This window comes from Camelus dromedarius, chromosome 8 (genome assembly GCF_036321535.1).
Source record: "Camelus dromedarius isolate mCamDro1 chromosome 8, mCamDro1.pat, whole genome shotgun sequence".
In the NCBI taxonomy this organism is placed as follows: domain Eukaryota; kingdom Metazoa; phylum Chordata; class Mammalia; order Artiodactyla; family Camelidae; genus Camelus; species Camelus dromedarius.
In genome coordinates this window covers 66,072,499-66,088,677 of record NC_087443.1, presented here as the reverse complement: position 1 = coordinate 66,088,677, position 16,179 = coordinate 66,072,499, and the positions used below count along the sequence as shown (strand labels likewise).

General features: G+C 46.7%; 1 protein-coding gene across 1 annotated transcript in view; it reads right to left on the bottom strand.

Moving 5' to 3' along the window:
* RBM20 (RNA binding motif protein 20) overlaps positions 1 to 16,179 on the bottom strand; it is a 180,569-nt gene that overhangs the window by 46,783 nt on the left and 117,607 nt on the right. Inside the window, exons 2-4 of the mRNA XM_010983270.3 lie at positions 3,741 to 4,827; positions 2,536 to 2,597; positions 334 to 425 (exon numbers count right to left, since the gene is read on the bottom strand). Of these exons, the coding sequence (XP_010981572.3) occupies positions 334 to 425; positions 2,536 to 2,597; positions 3,741 to 4,827 (1,241 nt within the window). The remainder of the gene's footprint in view (positions 1 to 333; positions 426 to 2,535; positions 2,598 to 3,740; positions 4,828 to 16,179) is intronic.

Below are 16,179 nucleotides of genomic sequence, written 5' to 3'. Positions count from 1 at the left end.
GAAAACCTAGTCATTCCCTTGACTTTCAAAAGTCATTATGAGGACAGAAGTGGGACAAGAAAAAGGAAAATCCTTTTAACATATGGATTAGTGACTGTGGTGATTATACTTCTGGGCATGTTGATAACCAGCAAAGCTTTACATCTAAAACACGTAGAAAATGTCACAGAGCCCAGCTAGCCGGCCCAATGCATTTTAGTGTCTTGGGATCTGTTTGCTTTATAGATGCCTAAAAGGGCACATCGGGGATGTCTGGTTATTAAAATGGGGTGTGAGGAGCCTTTGGGAAGCTGATTTCTGCTTCAAGCTGCTGACCCGGGGGACCCTCCTCACCTTCATTCCCAGCAGGGTTGTAAACGGCTGTGCTGCTGGGAGAGGCACATAGCGTTCCCTCTGCCGAACTGAGTGCACACCGGACACCAGCGCTGGAGCAGGTGGAAGAGGGGAGCCAGTTACTCAATAAGTTAAACCAAGAATTACCATGTGACCCTGAAATTCCACTCCAAAACAGTAGAAAATAAATGTTCAAACAAACACTTGTATATGGACGTTCACAGCTGCCCTATTCACAATAGCTGAGAGGTAGAAATGCCCCAAATATATCAAAAGATGTATGGCTAAACAAAATGTTTTATATATACGTGAATATTATTCAGCCATAAAAAGAATGCATAAACAACAAGGTACACCACAGGGAACTATATTCAATATCCTGTAATAAACCATAGTGGAAAAGAACATGAAAAAGAATATATATATATATATATATATATATATATATATATATATATATACACACACACACACACACATATTATATATATATAACCGAATCATCATGCTGTACACCAGAAAACTAACACAACGTTGTAAATCAACTATACTTCAATTTAAAAAAATTATATGCTACAATGTGAGTGAACCTTGAAAATACTATGCTAAGTGAAAAAAGCCAGTTGAAAAAGGTCACATATTACCTGATTCTTTATGTATAAAATGTTTAGAAGAAGCAAATCCATGGAGACAGAAAGCAGATTAGTGGTTGCCAGGGGTTGGGGGAAGGGGGGAGTGGGGAGTGACTGATAAATGGTTATGGGGTTTCCCCTGGGGGTGATGAAAATGTTCTAGATGGAAAGAGTGGTAGGATTTGCATAACTTTGTGAATGTGCTGAATACCATTGAATTGTACACTTTAAAATGATTAGTATGGTGAGTCATGCGAATTTTACCATAATAAAAAAACTGGGGAACCAGAAAAGAAACACCTTTTAAAAATCATTTTTTAAATTATGGTATAATACACATAACATAAACTTTGCTATCATAACCATTTTTAACTGTACAGTCCAACAGCATTAAGTACATTCACATTGTTTGGCAACCGTCACCACCATCCATCTCCAGAAGAACTTCTTCCATGTTGTAAAACTGAAACTCTGTCCCCATTAAACACTAACTCCCCAGCCCCACTCCCCCTGGCAGCCCCCATTCTGCTTTGTCTCCATGAACCTGACTACTCTCTGCATCTCCTCTAAGTGGCATCATACAGCATTTGTCCTTTTGTGACTGGCTTATCTCACTTAGCATACCCTCCTCAAGATTCACCCTTGTTGTAACCTGTGTCAGAAATTCCTTCCTCTTTAAGGCTGAATAATATTCCATTGTAAGTATAGACCACATATATTTATCTATTCATCAGGCCTGGACATTTAAGTTGTTTCCATATTTTGGTTTTTGTGAATAAGAAAGGGAAGCCTTTTGAATGCAATCATTTCAAAACACTTAACCCCATCCTCTGTTCTACATCCCTGGGCCAAGGGTCCTCTTTTCTGTGTGTGTATCTGCAGCCCCTCCTCACTATCTCCAGGTATCTCCCTTTGCCGCCCCCCCTCATCTATTCTCAGCACAGCAGCCAGAGTCCCAACCAGTGAAGCCAGAGAACATCCCCCTTTGCTCAGCCCTCCAGGCTCCAGCCACAATCAAATCAAAAGTGAAAGTCCTCTCAACAAACTGGAGTGCTCAGCGTGGGGCCCCAACAGTTCCCCGGCTCCTCCCCAAAGCACTTCGTGCTGCTCACACTGTCGCTGCCTGAGCATCCCCGGACCATGCCAGGGCCTTCAAACATGCAGTTTTTCTGCCAGGAGTGCATGTGCCCCAGATGGTCACAGTTCACTCCATCCACTCCTGGGTGTCCTCAGTGAGGCCTCCCGCCACCAGTCCCTGTGAGAAAACACACACTCACACACACAAACACACACACACACACACACACACACACACACACACACACACTTCCTGCCTCTGCCCTGATGCTGTTTTCTGCTTAGCATGTACCACCAGGGATGTTCTACAATTCACTGGTTTATCATCTGACACCCCCCCTACTATGAAGTGTAAGCTATTTGAGAACAGGGATTTGCCTGTTTTGTTCTCTGCTGTTTCCCTAGCACCGAGAACAGGGCAGGGCACACAGTAGGTGCTTAATGAATGTTTATTGAGCATGTGCATGAGCCTGTCCTCCTGGACAGCACTTACTTTTCAGAGAAGAGCAGGCATTTCTGAGCATGTAGTTTCCCTTTTACATGCAGCTCCCAGTCCTAGGCCAGAAGGAAAGAAAAATGACCGAAGTAGAACTGAAACCTCAGGAAGGCAGGGGTGAGTGCAGGCTTTCCCTGTGAGGCAGGGAGCTCAGAGCACCCAGGTGCTGGACCGGCCCTACAGACACATCTCCCTCCGCTCCTCCTCTCCCTCCCAAACTCCTTCTCGGCTCCTGCCTCCCTGTCCAGCCTTACTCCATCAGCCCCCACCTGCATACCCCAGGCCTGTCTTGGACAGGAGCCCTGGTTCACAAGTCTCAGTGGGCCCTTGGTCCCACTGCCTTTCCATGCATTCCCATTTCCACAGGTTAATCTGGCAGGTGGACTCCCAGTGAGTTGCAAAGCCTTAGAAAAGGCTTATGAGAGACTAAATCCTCCAGCATCTCCCATGTCAGTCAGTCCCCTCCTGAGACAGGAGGGTGAGAGGGTGTGTCCCATCCAAGTGACAGGGATGAGTTTGCACAACATGACCCAAGTAGAGGTGAATGACACACTGCGGCGTGATGCTCCCTAAACAGGAATTACTGTACTCTGCAGACAGGATGGAAGACAAGAGGCAGCACAGCCCAGAGTCTGAGAGGCACAGGCTCTGGGAGGGCCAGATCCACGTGTGAATCTCCACTCTGTCACCTTCTAGCTGTGGGGCCCTGGACAAGCCATTTCATCTCTCTAGGCCTCAGTCTTTGCATCTGTAAAATGCATCTAATTCCTGAGTCCCTCTTCTGTAACCCAGGTGGGGTCACAATCCACCACTCACCTCAGCCATCTCATCTATAAACATGGGTAAGAATCTTTTACTTGCCTTAAAGCAAGGGACTGGCCCTGATACAGTTCTGAAGTTCTTTTGGGTTCTAATTAATTGAGGGTGGGGTAGGTAATTAGGTTTATTTTTTTTAATGGAGGTGCTGGGGGTTGAACCCAGGACCTCGTGCATGATAAGCATGCGCTCTACCACTGACCTATATCCTCCTCCCTCTTTTTGGTTCTAATACCTAGGATTTTAACCAAAGGTACTGATGACAAAATTCTGTTACCCAATCCCCAAACAGAATAGTTCCTCGTGTGAACTGCCGAGCGTTGGGTCGAGGTGGCGGGCGCGCCCAGGCTGTGGCTGTGGCTCGCAGCTGGTCTTGGATGACTCACCTTCAAATCAAACACCTTCTTGTCGCAGATGCTACAGATGTGTGGCAGGTGGAGGGGGGCCACACCATGCAAGTCATTCAGCTCATGCGCCTGCAAGGGCCGCACGGACAGCACCGCCTGCTCCTCCTTGGCCCGCCGCCGGGCTCCGCCGAAACCCGGTTTGCTGTTATTGAGCCGACCCCCAAAGGAAGGAGGGGTCCTGTCTGGGGTGGGCTCCTCGGGGTCATACAGCTCATAGGGCTGGCCGGGGGTTGGAGGCCACAGGCTGGGGGCTGCGGTCAGATCAGGCTTGCTTTGGCCAGAGAATCCGTGGGGGCTCTCCCACTGGCTGTTTGCACCCTGCAGCAGCGGACCTACCTCGCCCTTCAAGCCCCCGGCTGGCTCAGCGGCAAATCCGCCCGCCACCTGCGCCCCTTGGGAGTTGGGTCCGTAGAAGTCCTTGGGGAAGGCAGCTTGGCCATCTTGCCCTGAGTGGCTGTAGTGCCCTTCATAGGTCACGCTGCCCGAGGTAGAGGCCGAGGCCGGCAGGAAGCCGGGCTGCCCGTCAGCTTCAGAGCCGTAGGCCTGGCCGGAGCTGGCTTTGCCATACTCATAGAAGCCCGCGGCCGCGGTGGCGGGCCCAGTCTTGCCAATGCCCAGGATGACTGCTGGCTGGGCGGGGGTCTGAGGCATGACCCCACTGAAAGGGTGCATCACCACAGCATTGGGGGGCTGGCTGGGAAGGCTCACAGAGGGCCCTGGGCCTCGTGTCTGCCCGGGGGGTGAGAAGGCAATTGCGTTAGAGGGAAACCGGGTGCTGGGCACGGTTGTGGCGTGCTGGGGCACCCCGGTGTGGCCGTGGGGGGCGCTGATCATGGACGGATGCCTCAGCTGGTTGAAGAGAGGCTGGGACATGGCCACTTTGGAGAGGACCTGGTTCAGGACCGTGGCGGCCGCGGTGTTGTTGGTGACAGCTGTCTGTGCCAGCTTCAGCCGGTGGAGGGTGAGCTGAGCTTGCAGCTGAGCCAGTTGGAGGCTAGCGGGCGAAGGAAGCAGCGGGTTCGGGTTACTGACCGAGAACGGCGTCTTGTCCAGCAGCTTGGCGGCACTGCAGGGAGACAAAGGTCTAGATGTACAGCTGGTTTCCACCAAAAGGGGCAACGGGCTGTTTGTGTGCCCATCTGTGGTCACCCCACACCCTCATACAAACAAGACCCTCCAACACAGGCCCCACAGATAATCAAGGCTGCAAAAACCTGTGATCGTATATATCAATTAAACAATTTTTAAAAACTCGAACAGAAAAATTCTTATGTGACATAATGTTCACTCTCACTGGTAACCAAAGAGGTACAAGTTAAACCATTAGAAACAAATATTTGCATAGTAAAGCAGCAGATATATGCACATATATAATAAAGTATATATAAAATATTTATATACGTGTATAACGGCACTGTGTGCTGATGAGATTAAAGTGAGTGGACACAAAGTCAATGATAGTCTGAACTCATGCAACTTTGTCAAAAAGCAATACATACTCATTACAGCCATACTCTTTGACCCAATAATTCAGTTCCATAAATCTGTCCTAAGAAATTGAGCTCATATGCAGACAAAACTTGATCCCCAAAGATGTTTAATAATACTACATTATTTAAGAGTCTGATGTTGAAAGTCACAAATACCTGATAACAGCAGCAGAGGAGTTTGAAAGTGAGTAAATTATGATACATTTACAGAATGTAATGTTAAGTAACCATTTGCTACTGGTGGATAAGTTTCTACTTTATTATGTAATATTTAAGGCCTTCAAAAAAGTGTACCCATCACCAAGCTTAAGGTAGAAAACATTCCACCACACCATATTGCCCTTGGGGATCTGTTGTCCCCATCCTCACTCCACCCTCATCATTAGTGGTAGACACCACCTTGAATTTGGTAAGGCCATTGTTTACAAAGAAAAAGAATAGTGATATGAGAAAAATCCATATGCTAATATTAAGTGAAGTAGGCTTCAAAACTGCATACAGAATTAGTTGTGTATATTTACACCAAACACATTTCCCCCCTTGTCCTCATTTCACACCCAAAAGCAAGAATCATGCTCCCTTCAGTCCATCTTCAAACCCAACTAACATTGAGGAAGAATCTGAACTTGAGATCGGAGGCAGTGGTGGGCTCTCACAGAATCATACTGCAGGGGTCTTCTGTCTGCCACGTGCCTTTTCTGTGAGCTTTGTTGGTAGGTGATGGCGTTTACTGGACAAAAAATCAGCACCCAGGGTCTAGAAAGGGGACAGACCTTCCCAGAAAATCTAGGATATGTGGTTACCATTGTCAGGGCTCTTTTGTAAGACCCCCTATTTTCTGATCTTCAACTCCCCTTCTCGGGAGTGGGTGCTATCAGGAAATGTGTTCCGGATGTTGGTGAACTGGAGTTCCCAGGACATTGTAATGGGAAGGATGGGACTGTGCAATTACGATTGGGATTACCTTGGACAACCCAGGCTGCAAGTTCACCATGCCGACAGAAGGGTGGGGTAGAAAGTGCGAGGCTGGGACACTTTAGGCGAGGTGTCCACTGACAAGGCTCTGTACAGTAAAAGCCTGATGATGATGAGACAAAGGAGAAAAGCCAGGGGGTAGGCATGGGCGAGGACGAAAGGGAAGTGTGTGGCATGTCATACCTCTCCCACTCTGGAGACACTTGGAGGAAGGTTGGTTGGTGTATTGCATTGGTCCAAGAGAATGAGGGGAGCCAGGTGGGGAGAAAGGTGAGTGGGAGAGTCTCACATTTACTGTGACACTGTGTGACCAGTGCTTCACTTATGATACTCCTTGGATCTCTCCATTAGTCCAGTGGGGTAGGTAAATTCACCCCAATTTTGCAGGGCAAGAATCTAATACTCAGAGATCAGGTGACCTACTTAACAAATACCCACTATACAGAGCAGTCAAACCCCAGCCAGACTTTACAAAGCAGAGAAAATGCACAGGTGGCTACGTACGCAGCTCCTCAGCCCTCTCTGAGGATGTCTTTGTGGGTTTCTTCATGGTTTAGTCTGAAGTTAGTTATCAGAACATGAGGCAGAGCCATGTTCAAATACAAGTGCAAAACACATTTCAGAGCCAGACAAAAATAACTTTGGGTTACTTTTTCTCATTCTGTGAGAAATCAAGAATTTGCTATAAGTCATTGAAGAGATGGGTTTTGCACCCCAGCCCTGCTGTGCTCCAAGGACAGACAGGCCGACTGCATTTTAAGATGGGGACTGAGGGGGGTCAAGGTGAAAGGTGGAGACAGACCTTTTCTCCCTGGTTGCAGCCAAGCCTTGGTGGCCTCGGTGTGGCCCAGGCAAAAATCATGGCAGGAGCAGAGTGGGGGAGGCGCTAATTGTCCATGTAGGCGAGAATAGGAAAGAAAGAGGAGGATGGGTCAAGAGTCTGGTGATAGATTCCTACTCGTGTAGTATTAAGTGGCTGAGCTTCAGAAGAACAATTAAGCTTAATTCAAAACCCGGCTCACACAGGGCCAACCCCTCCTACCAGGTTTGTCCCCTACTCAGCCTGCCCTTGCTAACAAGGTGATAACGAGGTGCCAACCTGGTTTCCATGACTCGAGTAAGACAAAGTTGGTTTGTTTTTCCCAGAGAAGTCAGCTGTATTTTCTAAAACTGTGTTCTGGGCATGAGCGAGCTCTTGCAGGAGAGTCCCCTTTGCCTCTGAAAGGACACGCGAGGAAGAAGCTGTTTTTCCAAAGAGGAGAGCCAACATCACAGGGTGTTTGCAGGTCAGCTATGGGAAACGAGGACGGCCCAGGTTACAGAAATTTACTCATTCACATGCAGCACGAATTGAGCAGACTGATTAGATTTTCTTCCCAACGTCCGCTCCGCCCCGCAAATTCCTACTGACCCCAGCTTGAGTCAAAGTTGAGTCAACCTTGCGTAGAAGGGCCTTAAATTCTTAGCCTATCAGAGTTAATAACTTAAAATTCAGGTGCATATAACAATCATATTTCTCAGCCAAAAACTGGCAGGCATGACACCCTAAAGGATAGAACTGACGTCCACCCTTCTGTCTTCCCACCATTTCGGTCTGTCACTGTTACATCACTGCCTCGTATTGAAAATAACTGTTCATGTGCCTTTCTTCATCCACTAGACATAGGCTCCACCAGGGAAGGGAGCACGTCTTGGAGATTCTCACATCTTCCTGGCGCTCTGCCTCACTCTTGGTGAGCATGCAGTAACCACCACAAACAGAATGAAGAAGGAAGGTAAGGAAGATAATGGACCAATTATAGGAAGGAAAATCTAAACATACCCAGAAAGCAAGTGGATTTTGCTGTTGAATTCATCTTAAACTTCAATCAGGCACAGACTCACTGCCTAGGGGACCGTCTACAATTCCCCATTCCAAAGCAGTTTCGATACACTCTCTCCCCGAGAAAGTCTAGGTTTTGAAATCAAATGGATAATCCCTGTGGGAGACTGAATAATGACTTCCCCTGAAAGATCTCCACATCTTAATCCCTAGAATCTGTAAATCTTAAATAACATGGTAAAGGGGACTGTGCAGATGTAATTAAATTAAGGATCTTGAGATGGAGAGATTATCCTGGATTATCTGAGTAGTCTCAACGTAATCATAAGAGTCCTTATAAAACAGAGGCAGGAGAATCAGAGCCAGAGAGACAAGACACAAGGATGGAAGCAGAGTTAGAGAGGAGAGAAGATGCTATGCTGTTGGCTTTGAAGATGGAGGAAAGGGCCATGAGCCAAGGAAATGCAAATGGTTTCTAGAAACTGGAAAAGGCAAGGAAGCAACATTTCCCCCAGAGCCTCCAGAAGGAACCAACCCTGCTGACACCTTGACTTTGGCCGTCAGTCAGTGAGACTGGCTTTGGACTTCTGATCCCTAGAATAGTAAGAAATTTGCGTTGTTGTAAGCTACTAAATTCGTGGTAATATGTTACAAAAGCAATAGGAGACTAATACAATCTACCAAGAAAATTAGACGCAAAAAAGGCTTCCACTCAGAAAGACAGCGGTGGATGTGGGGACATTAGCTGGATCTGGCCCAGGATCTAAAGACCCTCTGGGATCTTAGCCAGGATCCAGAAAACCCCAGAGGTTTCTTCCTTTTCCAAGTCAGATTTCTCTAACCAGCTGGAGCAATGGCGACCTGGGAAAGCTGAGACTGCAGACCCTTAGGGAGCATCTCATCCTTCCCCTCATCAACAAAGAAAGTGACTTCCCCAAAGCCACCTAGTTGGGTGACAGCAAAACCTTCATGAGAACCCACATCTTTCACACCAGCTTCTTGTGCCTGGCAGAATAGCCCTGCCTCCAAAAGCCCTAAGTTCCAGAACTACCTATTTCATCATCAAATTATCATTTCTACCCACATTTGTCTGTGGTCCTCCCCTCTGTTCAGAGAGATACTGACCACCTTCCATACGCAAGGCATCACTGAGCACTGGTGCGATGCAAAGAGGCAGGCCCTTTCTGGAACCCCCGTCAGCTCTAGTGTTGATAGCCCCCTTGTCTGGGGAGCAGGTAGGCGGCACAGTTCTATGCCACATCCTCTCTTCTCCTAAATCTTGTGTGGCAGCCCTGTTTGCCGAGGTCAAACCTCAGATCTGGGGAGGAGGGAGAACAGCACAGTCAGGCACAGAACCCGGGCATGTGGTGCAGAACTAGAAGACCCACCGCACAGCCCCATGGAGGGCCGGTCCGCATTCCCAGAAGAAACAGCACAGCCACTCTGATTCAACCAGGCCTCACAAGGCTCACTGCCCCCAGGGCTGATGTTTCCTTTCCAAGGTATTAATTGTTACCAAGAATTCACAGTGCATAATTACATTAAAAACTTGGGTTCCCTACTCACTTAGAAAGGTTTCTTTTCTTTCTTTTTTTTTTTTTCAATTAAGGCAGCATTTCTCTGAAGAGTTTTCAAAATAAAATACAACATAAAGGAGAACGGGTTGCCTTTATAATGCCGGGAGATTTAGGAGATCCAGATGAAAACTGTTTCTAATGGTTTAATTCCATAGTGTCGAAAGGGTATGCAACATATTGCATCCACTGGGACAGCCAACAGCTGTCCTGGCTTGACAACGCTCACTATTTATTCCAAAGCTCTTTCACATTTTATCCTGAGCCCCCACCAAGATGCGATGATGGATTAGTATTTGGGCCCAAGAATTGAGGGACCGTCCTTCCTCAGTTCGAGTCAGGGTGCTGGAAATTCGGCAAGCCTTTTGTGATCTAATCCATCCCGTTCTGAAAGGAAGGGAGGGGACCAACGACACAGGCAGGGGCCGTGGGCGTCTGCTTTGAAACAGACTCCACCAAAGGGGCCAACGAGGCGTTTGTGCATTTGATTCAGCCCACACGCACTGGGCATCTACCATGTGCCAGGCGAAGTGGCTAGGTTGGGGAGGAACACAGAGATGGAAAAAGAGAAACCTTCCCGAGACCGCTTGGGAGACACATCAACACAGAGTGATGAATGTTCTGACGGAAGTAAGCTCAAAACAGCAAGGCACGCAAGGAAGTGGCTTGAGCTTCAGACGTTTCAGAGAAATGTAACAAGTGAAAGAAAAGGCCCAGACAAGGGCCGTCCCTGAACTCTGGACAAAAACTTACAAACATTCTGGGCTTATTAATCCACCTACAGATGCAAAGATGCATCAGCTGTTGGTGAAAGGCAGCTGGAGGGTGAGCTGTGGTCAGAGACTCGGTTTCCATCTGCAGGTTACGGGTTGTGTGAAGGGGAAAGTCACGTAATTTTTTCGACCCTCAGAATTTTCTCACCTATAAAATAGAACAGTGATCTCGATCCAACATGACCCAGCCCCAGCCCGTCAGAGCCTCCTGGCCACAGCGATTGGCTCAGGAGTGGACACTCCCTGACCTTGTTGGAGCTATAGGGAGGGTGACACTTGTCATCACATCAGGCCGGGCCTGGGTTGTTACATTGGTTGAATTTAAGCCACCACTGAAGGAGAGTCTGCCTGAATAAAGCCAACCCAAAGACACTGGCCTGGAGACAGGGGCACAGCCACTCCCGGCCGACTGCACAGGGACGCCTGGAGCTGGCTTTCCCCGGGTCTGCTTGGACTTCTCTGTACATGAACTGATGCATTTCCTTTATTGGCTTAATAAAAATAATAATGTAAAAAGAAAGCCAGCCTTCTTCAGCCATCTGCATGTAATTCAGATGGTTCTTTCCACGGCCCCATGTTCCTTGTCACACCCCAGCTTCCTCTGCAGAGCAGACTGACCGTAGGACCCAGCAGCACTTTGGTGGGAGTCTCTGCTGACCAGAGAGGCTGCTTCCTGGAGGTTCGGGCAACAGAATGCTCCTCCAAGCCAGGTGGACTGAGAGCCCCACACCCTGGTCACGAGGCCAGGGTGTGAATGGGGTGCAGGGGGAGAGTCCTGGCCAGGGGGTAGGCTGCACAACTTTTTACAGGTCTGGAGATCTGGCTTGGCCACACAGGTGCTCCTGTGAGAGGGGACAGAGGCCTCAGACCTCACCTGGGGACAGTTTCTAACCAAAGCCTTTCATTTCTCAGCACCTAACAGGCCATTTTTGCTGTGCTAAGAACTGGTTTTATTATGCAAGGCATGAGTTATCCCCCTAGGAGAAAAAAATTCATTAATTATAGATAATAATACTTTAGTCTTCCTTCACCTGGAGGGGAGGCGAGTAGACAGTGAGTACTGTCTACCCACTGGGCTGTGGGCTGCCCTGTACGAACAGGTGCCAGTCGTGACCCCGCGCTGGTCAGCAAGGTGAACACATCTTACCCCTCTGAGCCTCGGTGTCTTTATATATTGAAAGAGAAGTCACAGTCTTTCCCCATTTACCCTATAAGGGTTGGTGCTGGGTGGAGTAAGGAGCTGTCAGGACACTCTGTGAACTCTTAGGTGCTGTACAGAGGTACGGGTGCCACGTTGGCTGGAAGATTATTGGAAAGAGACCATTTCCTGTGTGGTCACAATACACCCTTCCCTTTCAGAAAACGCTCTTCTACAGAGGAAGTGGTATTCGTCACTCACATCCTTGGAGATAATCTCACTGCCACTAGGATTCAGGGTAGAAAGAGCTCAAATTGACTTAGCCCTATTTAAAGGAGGACCAAGCGTGCCAGTGTGACGGTGCTCTGCATGGCAGATGGGCACAGGGACGGGAAGGAGCGCTGCCCGGAGGCTAAGGGCATAGTTTTCAGAGTTCGTACCAACCTGGGTGTGAATTCCAGCTTGTCACACATCACCTGGTGACTGTGGGCAAATACTCACTTTCTCTCAGCCTGAGTTCTCGTCATAAAGCAATAATGGTGTATCTAAGCTATAGGTCTGTTCTGAGAGTTACACGACAGGGTCCACATAAATTGTTCCGCACAGCTCCGCGAGCACGGTCAGCACTCACTGAACAAAGGCAGCAGCGACCATCACTGCTCCTGGTCTTGCCAGTATCATTACCGTTATGACTACTATCATCACCACCATCGTAGTTCTCATCGGGGCAAATGGCAGGTGAGCTCTGCCAAGGCAGAGAGACAAATCTCCCTTGGAGACAGAGAGAGATGGATGACAGAAAACTCAAAGAGATGTAGACACAGACAGAAGGGAAATAAAAAATAAGGGTGGACATCTGCTGAGAGTGGAGGGAGCAGGAGTGGGGACTGGGACTTGGGGACAGAGAGTTACAACTGCTGCTTGGTGAATGGGATAAGTAATCAACAAACAACAGACTTAAAGGCCATGGAATAACACAGGGACACAGCTGAAGTTCAGTGGTATGAACGTGTGTGGACTCACAGTAAGCTTTTCCCGGGTAATGTCTGGCCATCCAGAAGCAGAAGCCAGGAACTGCAGCCCAGAGCACAGTGGTACCTACACCAACCGGACCAGCCCCATTTTCACTAAGCACCATACCTTCCAAGATAACCAGTCAGGAACTTAAATTCACTTCCAGTTCAAGTCAGTCCCCCTTCCAGGCCAAGCAATGAATATGACATTTGCTAAGATATGAAATATAATCCCGGCGAGAGAACAAGATGTTTTCCAGGTTTGCTGTCACCTTACAGAGCAACCAAATCAAATCAAGTGTAAGGGTCGGGGTCAGGATCAGGCCTTTCCTGCCCTCTGTTGCCTCCTGGGAGCCAAATCTCAAATCATAGATTGTCAGCTCTGCTCTAACAGTCTTAGAAGCTAAGTCAGGACGTGAACCACAGGGAATAGTCCCCAAATATCAGGTTAGAAGATGACAATGATGATGCCACAGTAATACTGGGGCTGAAGGTCCAACTGTAGCTGATTATCACAAATGTTAAGAGCAAAAAGAGATCTTAGAGACCACTTAGTTTAACCCACTCATTCTACAGATTTAAAAAAGCGAAACCCGAAGAAGTTGGTATAATGTGTGAATCAACCCAATCACACAGCCGGACAGCCAGATAGAGGAGAGCTGGGACTGGACCCCATCCTCATTCCCTGGGGCTAATGCAGCTGCTACAGTGGACACAACCCCATCAACACTCACCAGGGGAGTCTTCTCCTTTGTGAGAGGAGTGAGGTCACATGCTTTTTCCGTAGGGCTATCTTCCTGGTAAGAGTAGGGCTCCTGGATTATCACTAGACAGTCCCCTGTGACTACTTTTGAGATGACTGGGTCAACACTGGCGTTATCCCATGGTGGGTTTTAGCCATGACATTACTGTATGATGATTCATATCACCACGACACCTCTTGGAATGATTTGTAACAGCAATGACAATCCCATCGTCTCTCTTTTGTTTCACGTTTTTCAGCTGGAGTGTTAGTAAGTGTTTTCGCCTCACGAGCCATCTGACCTCCAGGACAACCACATGCGTAAGTAAATCAAATGTGTCCATTTCCAGTATCTATTAAGAAGACTGAGGGAGCCCAGGAAAGGTCAGATACATCACCTGAGGGCATCCAGAGAAGAAGGGACTTGACTGGGACTTGAATAAGGGTCTTTTTACTGAAAGGCCAGTACTCTATCCTCTGTTTACCCATTCTCTAAAGGGAGCTTCTAAAACCACACTCCTGGACCTATTTCCTGGGTGCAGTTATTTTGTTTTGGGTTTTTTTTTGTTTGTTTACAGGTACTAAAATACAAAGCTATTTCCTTTATTTTGTGGTTTTTCTTCCAATTTGTCATAATGTTTTATTTTATTTTCTTCCCCAGCTTTATGGATATATAATTAGGATCTAACATTGAATAATGATCTGATATATGTATATATTGCAAAATGAGTACCACAATAAGTTTAGTTAACACATCCAGGACGTGATTTTAAATAACACAGTTGACATAAAAAAAATCACCAGTGTCGGTCCATTGTACTCTGTATCACTTTCATCCATCAGGAAAGATTCTCGGAACCAGGGGGACATACAGTCACGAAGCGGCAGCTAGCTACTTTATAACTGACATGAGAGGGCCTGCCCCTCCTGCTGGAGTTATTAGAAGTGCTCAGAATGTTCAAAAGAGAGCTGATAATGCAGCAAACGCAGAGATAAGACGACACATCCTGCTAGTGTCATAACAGGAAAAGACTTAAAGCAAAGAGAGAATTAATGTCACCCTAACCACCAAGAACTCTGTATTAGCTTTGTTTGTTCTCTTCCTTCCTTCTGTACCAATTTTCTTTCTTTAAAAGTCCTTTATTTTATAAAATGATGGTACTGTAGGTGGTAGTTTAATTTTCATATTCACATTTGTTTTGTTTTGAATTTTTATTTTTCTTTTTTGAGCATTTTTTTTTACAATTTCACACTTTAAAATTATTCATCTATTTATTTATGGGGGAGGGATTAGGTTATTTATTTATTTCATTTTAATGGAGGTCCTGGGGATTGAACCCAGGACCCTGTGCATGCTAGGCACCCACCCACCACTGAGCTATACCCTCCCCCACCATTTTGAATTTTAAAACCACAAAAATATAACGACTATAACAAATACTGATGAATTAATTGCAAATCACTCCAAATTAGTAAATGCTACTATTAAAGTCATTTTTGCCTATTTTTTTAATTAAAAAAATTATACAGATAAAACTGAAGTTCCCTTTGAGACTCTGCCCAGTCTAGTTCCACCTTCATCTCCCCGGTAACATCCACAGATGGTGTGTGTGTGTCTGTATTTCTGTTTACCTATCTACCTAGAGAAGAAGAAGAAGAGACTTTTTCTATCCCTGCGTGAGCTCATAAAACAGCAGGTTAAGGCTGGTTTCAACAATTTTTCTCTTAAAGAAACAAATGCCTGTCCTCCCAAGTTTCCTTTCACACACTGAAGCCTTAAGGCAGTGTAGTGGAGTGAAACTTGACGAGCTAGGAATCAGAAGACCCAGGCCTGGTCCCACGGCCACTGTTTACTCCCTGTGGGACTATATGTCAGTCAACTTCCCTTTTTCTGGTAAAATGAGAAAGCTGGATGAAAGGATCTCCAAGGCCTCTTCCACCTTTGAAATCTGATGAGTCTAAGGTTTAATTTCCTCATCTGTCAAATGGAGATAATCATGTCCACCCTGTTAGCTGTTATAAAGATCAAGCACCATGCACAGGTGTTCTGCAAAGCAGAGTAGTGATAATAATAACAATAACTGAATAATACTGAATAATAATCGTTATTATTATTACTCACAAATTAAGCTATTTTTAAGCTCCTGGGAACGCTTTCAAAGAAACTACTGTAGTAAATATGGCTTGGTTCTGACAGATGTGTTGCAGTCCAGGAGGCATGAAATAATTTAATTTCTTCTAGCCCAGTTCTCTTGGACAGGCAGTCAGCACAAGGAGGCTCCCAATTCCAGCCAAGAGGACAGAGTGAATGAAATACCAACAGTGCCTCACAATGCCATGCTCTCCTCTACAAAGGCATGTCACGGCAGAACCAAGCATTCACAGTAAAATGCAGCTCAGATCCATGCAGGGTTGGAGTTGGTTTGCCAACTCTACAGAGTTTCACTGGTTCTGTGCAGGTTAAAATTGAGGGAGGTAGTTTGACTTCTAGGGGTAGGAGAGATCTTTCCATTTTCTCAGTAACATAAGATATGCTGACCTCTCAACCCACAAACTTTTCTGGGGAACACTGGGGTCTTTTGAGATGGGAAAAACAAGCTGCTTGAAATGTGTATTTAAAAACTGCTATACAAGTTCTCTAGGAAGCCAAATACTATTGTTTATACAAGCAAATGAAATATTTAGGGGTTTATAAGCCAGAACAGCCCCAGTGAAGGACAATGTACACACAAACATGAATGCCTTTGCATACACTGTTCCCTCTCCCTAGACAACCTCCTCCCTACCCTCCTCACTCAGGTAACTACTAACCTTCAACATGCAACTTAGATGGCACCTCCTCTAGGCAGCCTTCCCTGACTCCTGCCAGTGTGTGCTGGTGCCCCTTCTGT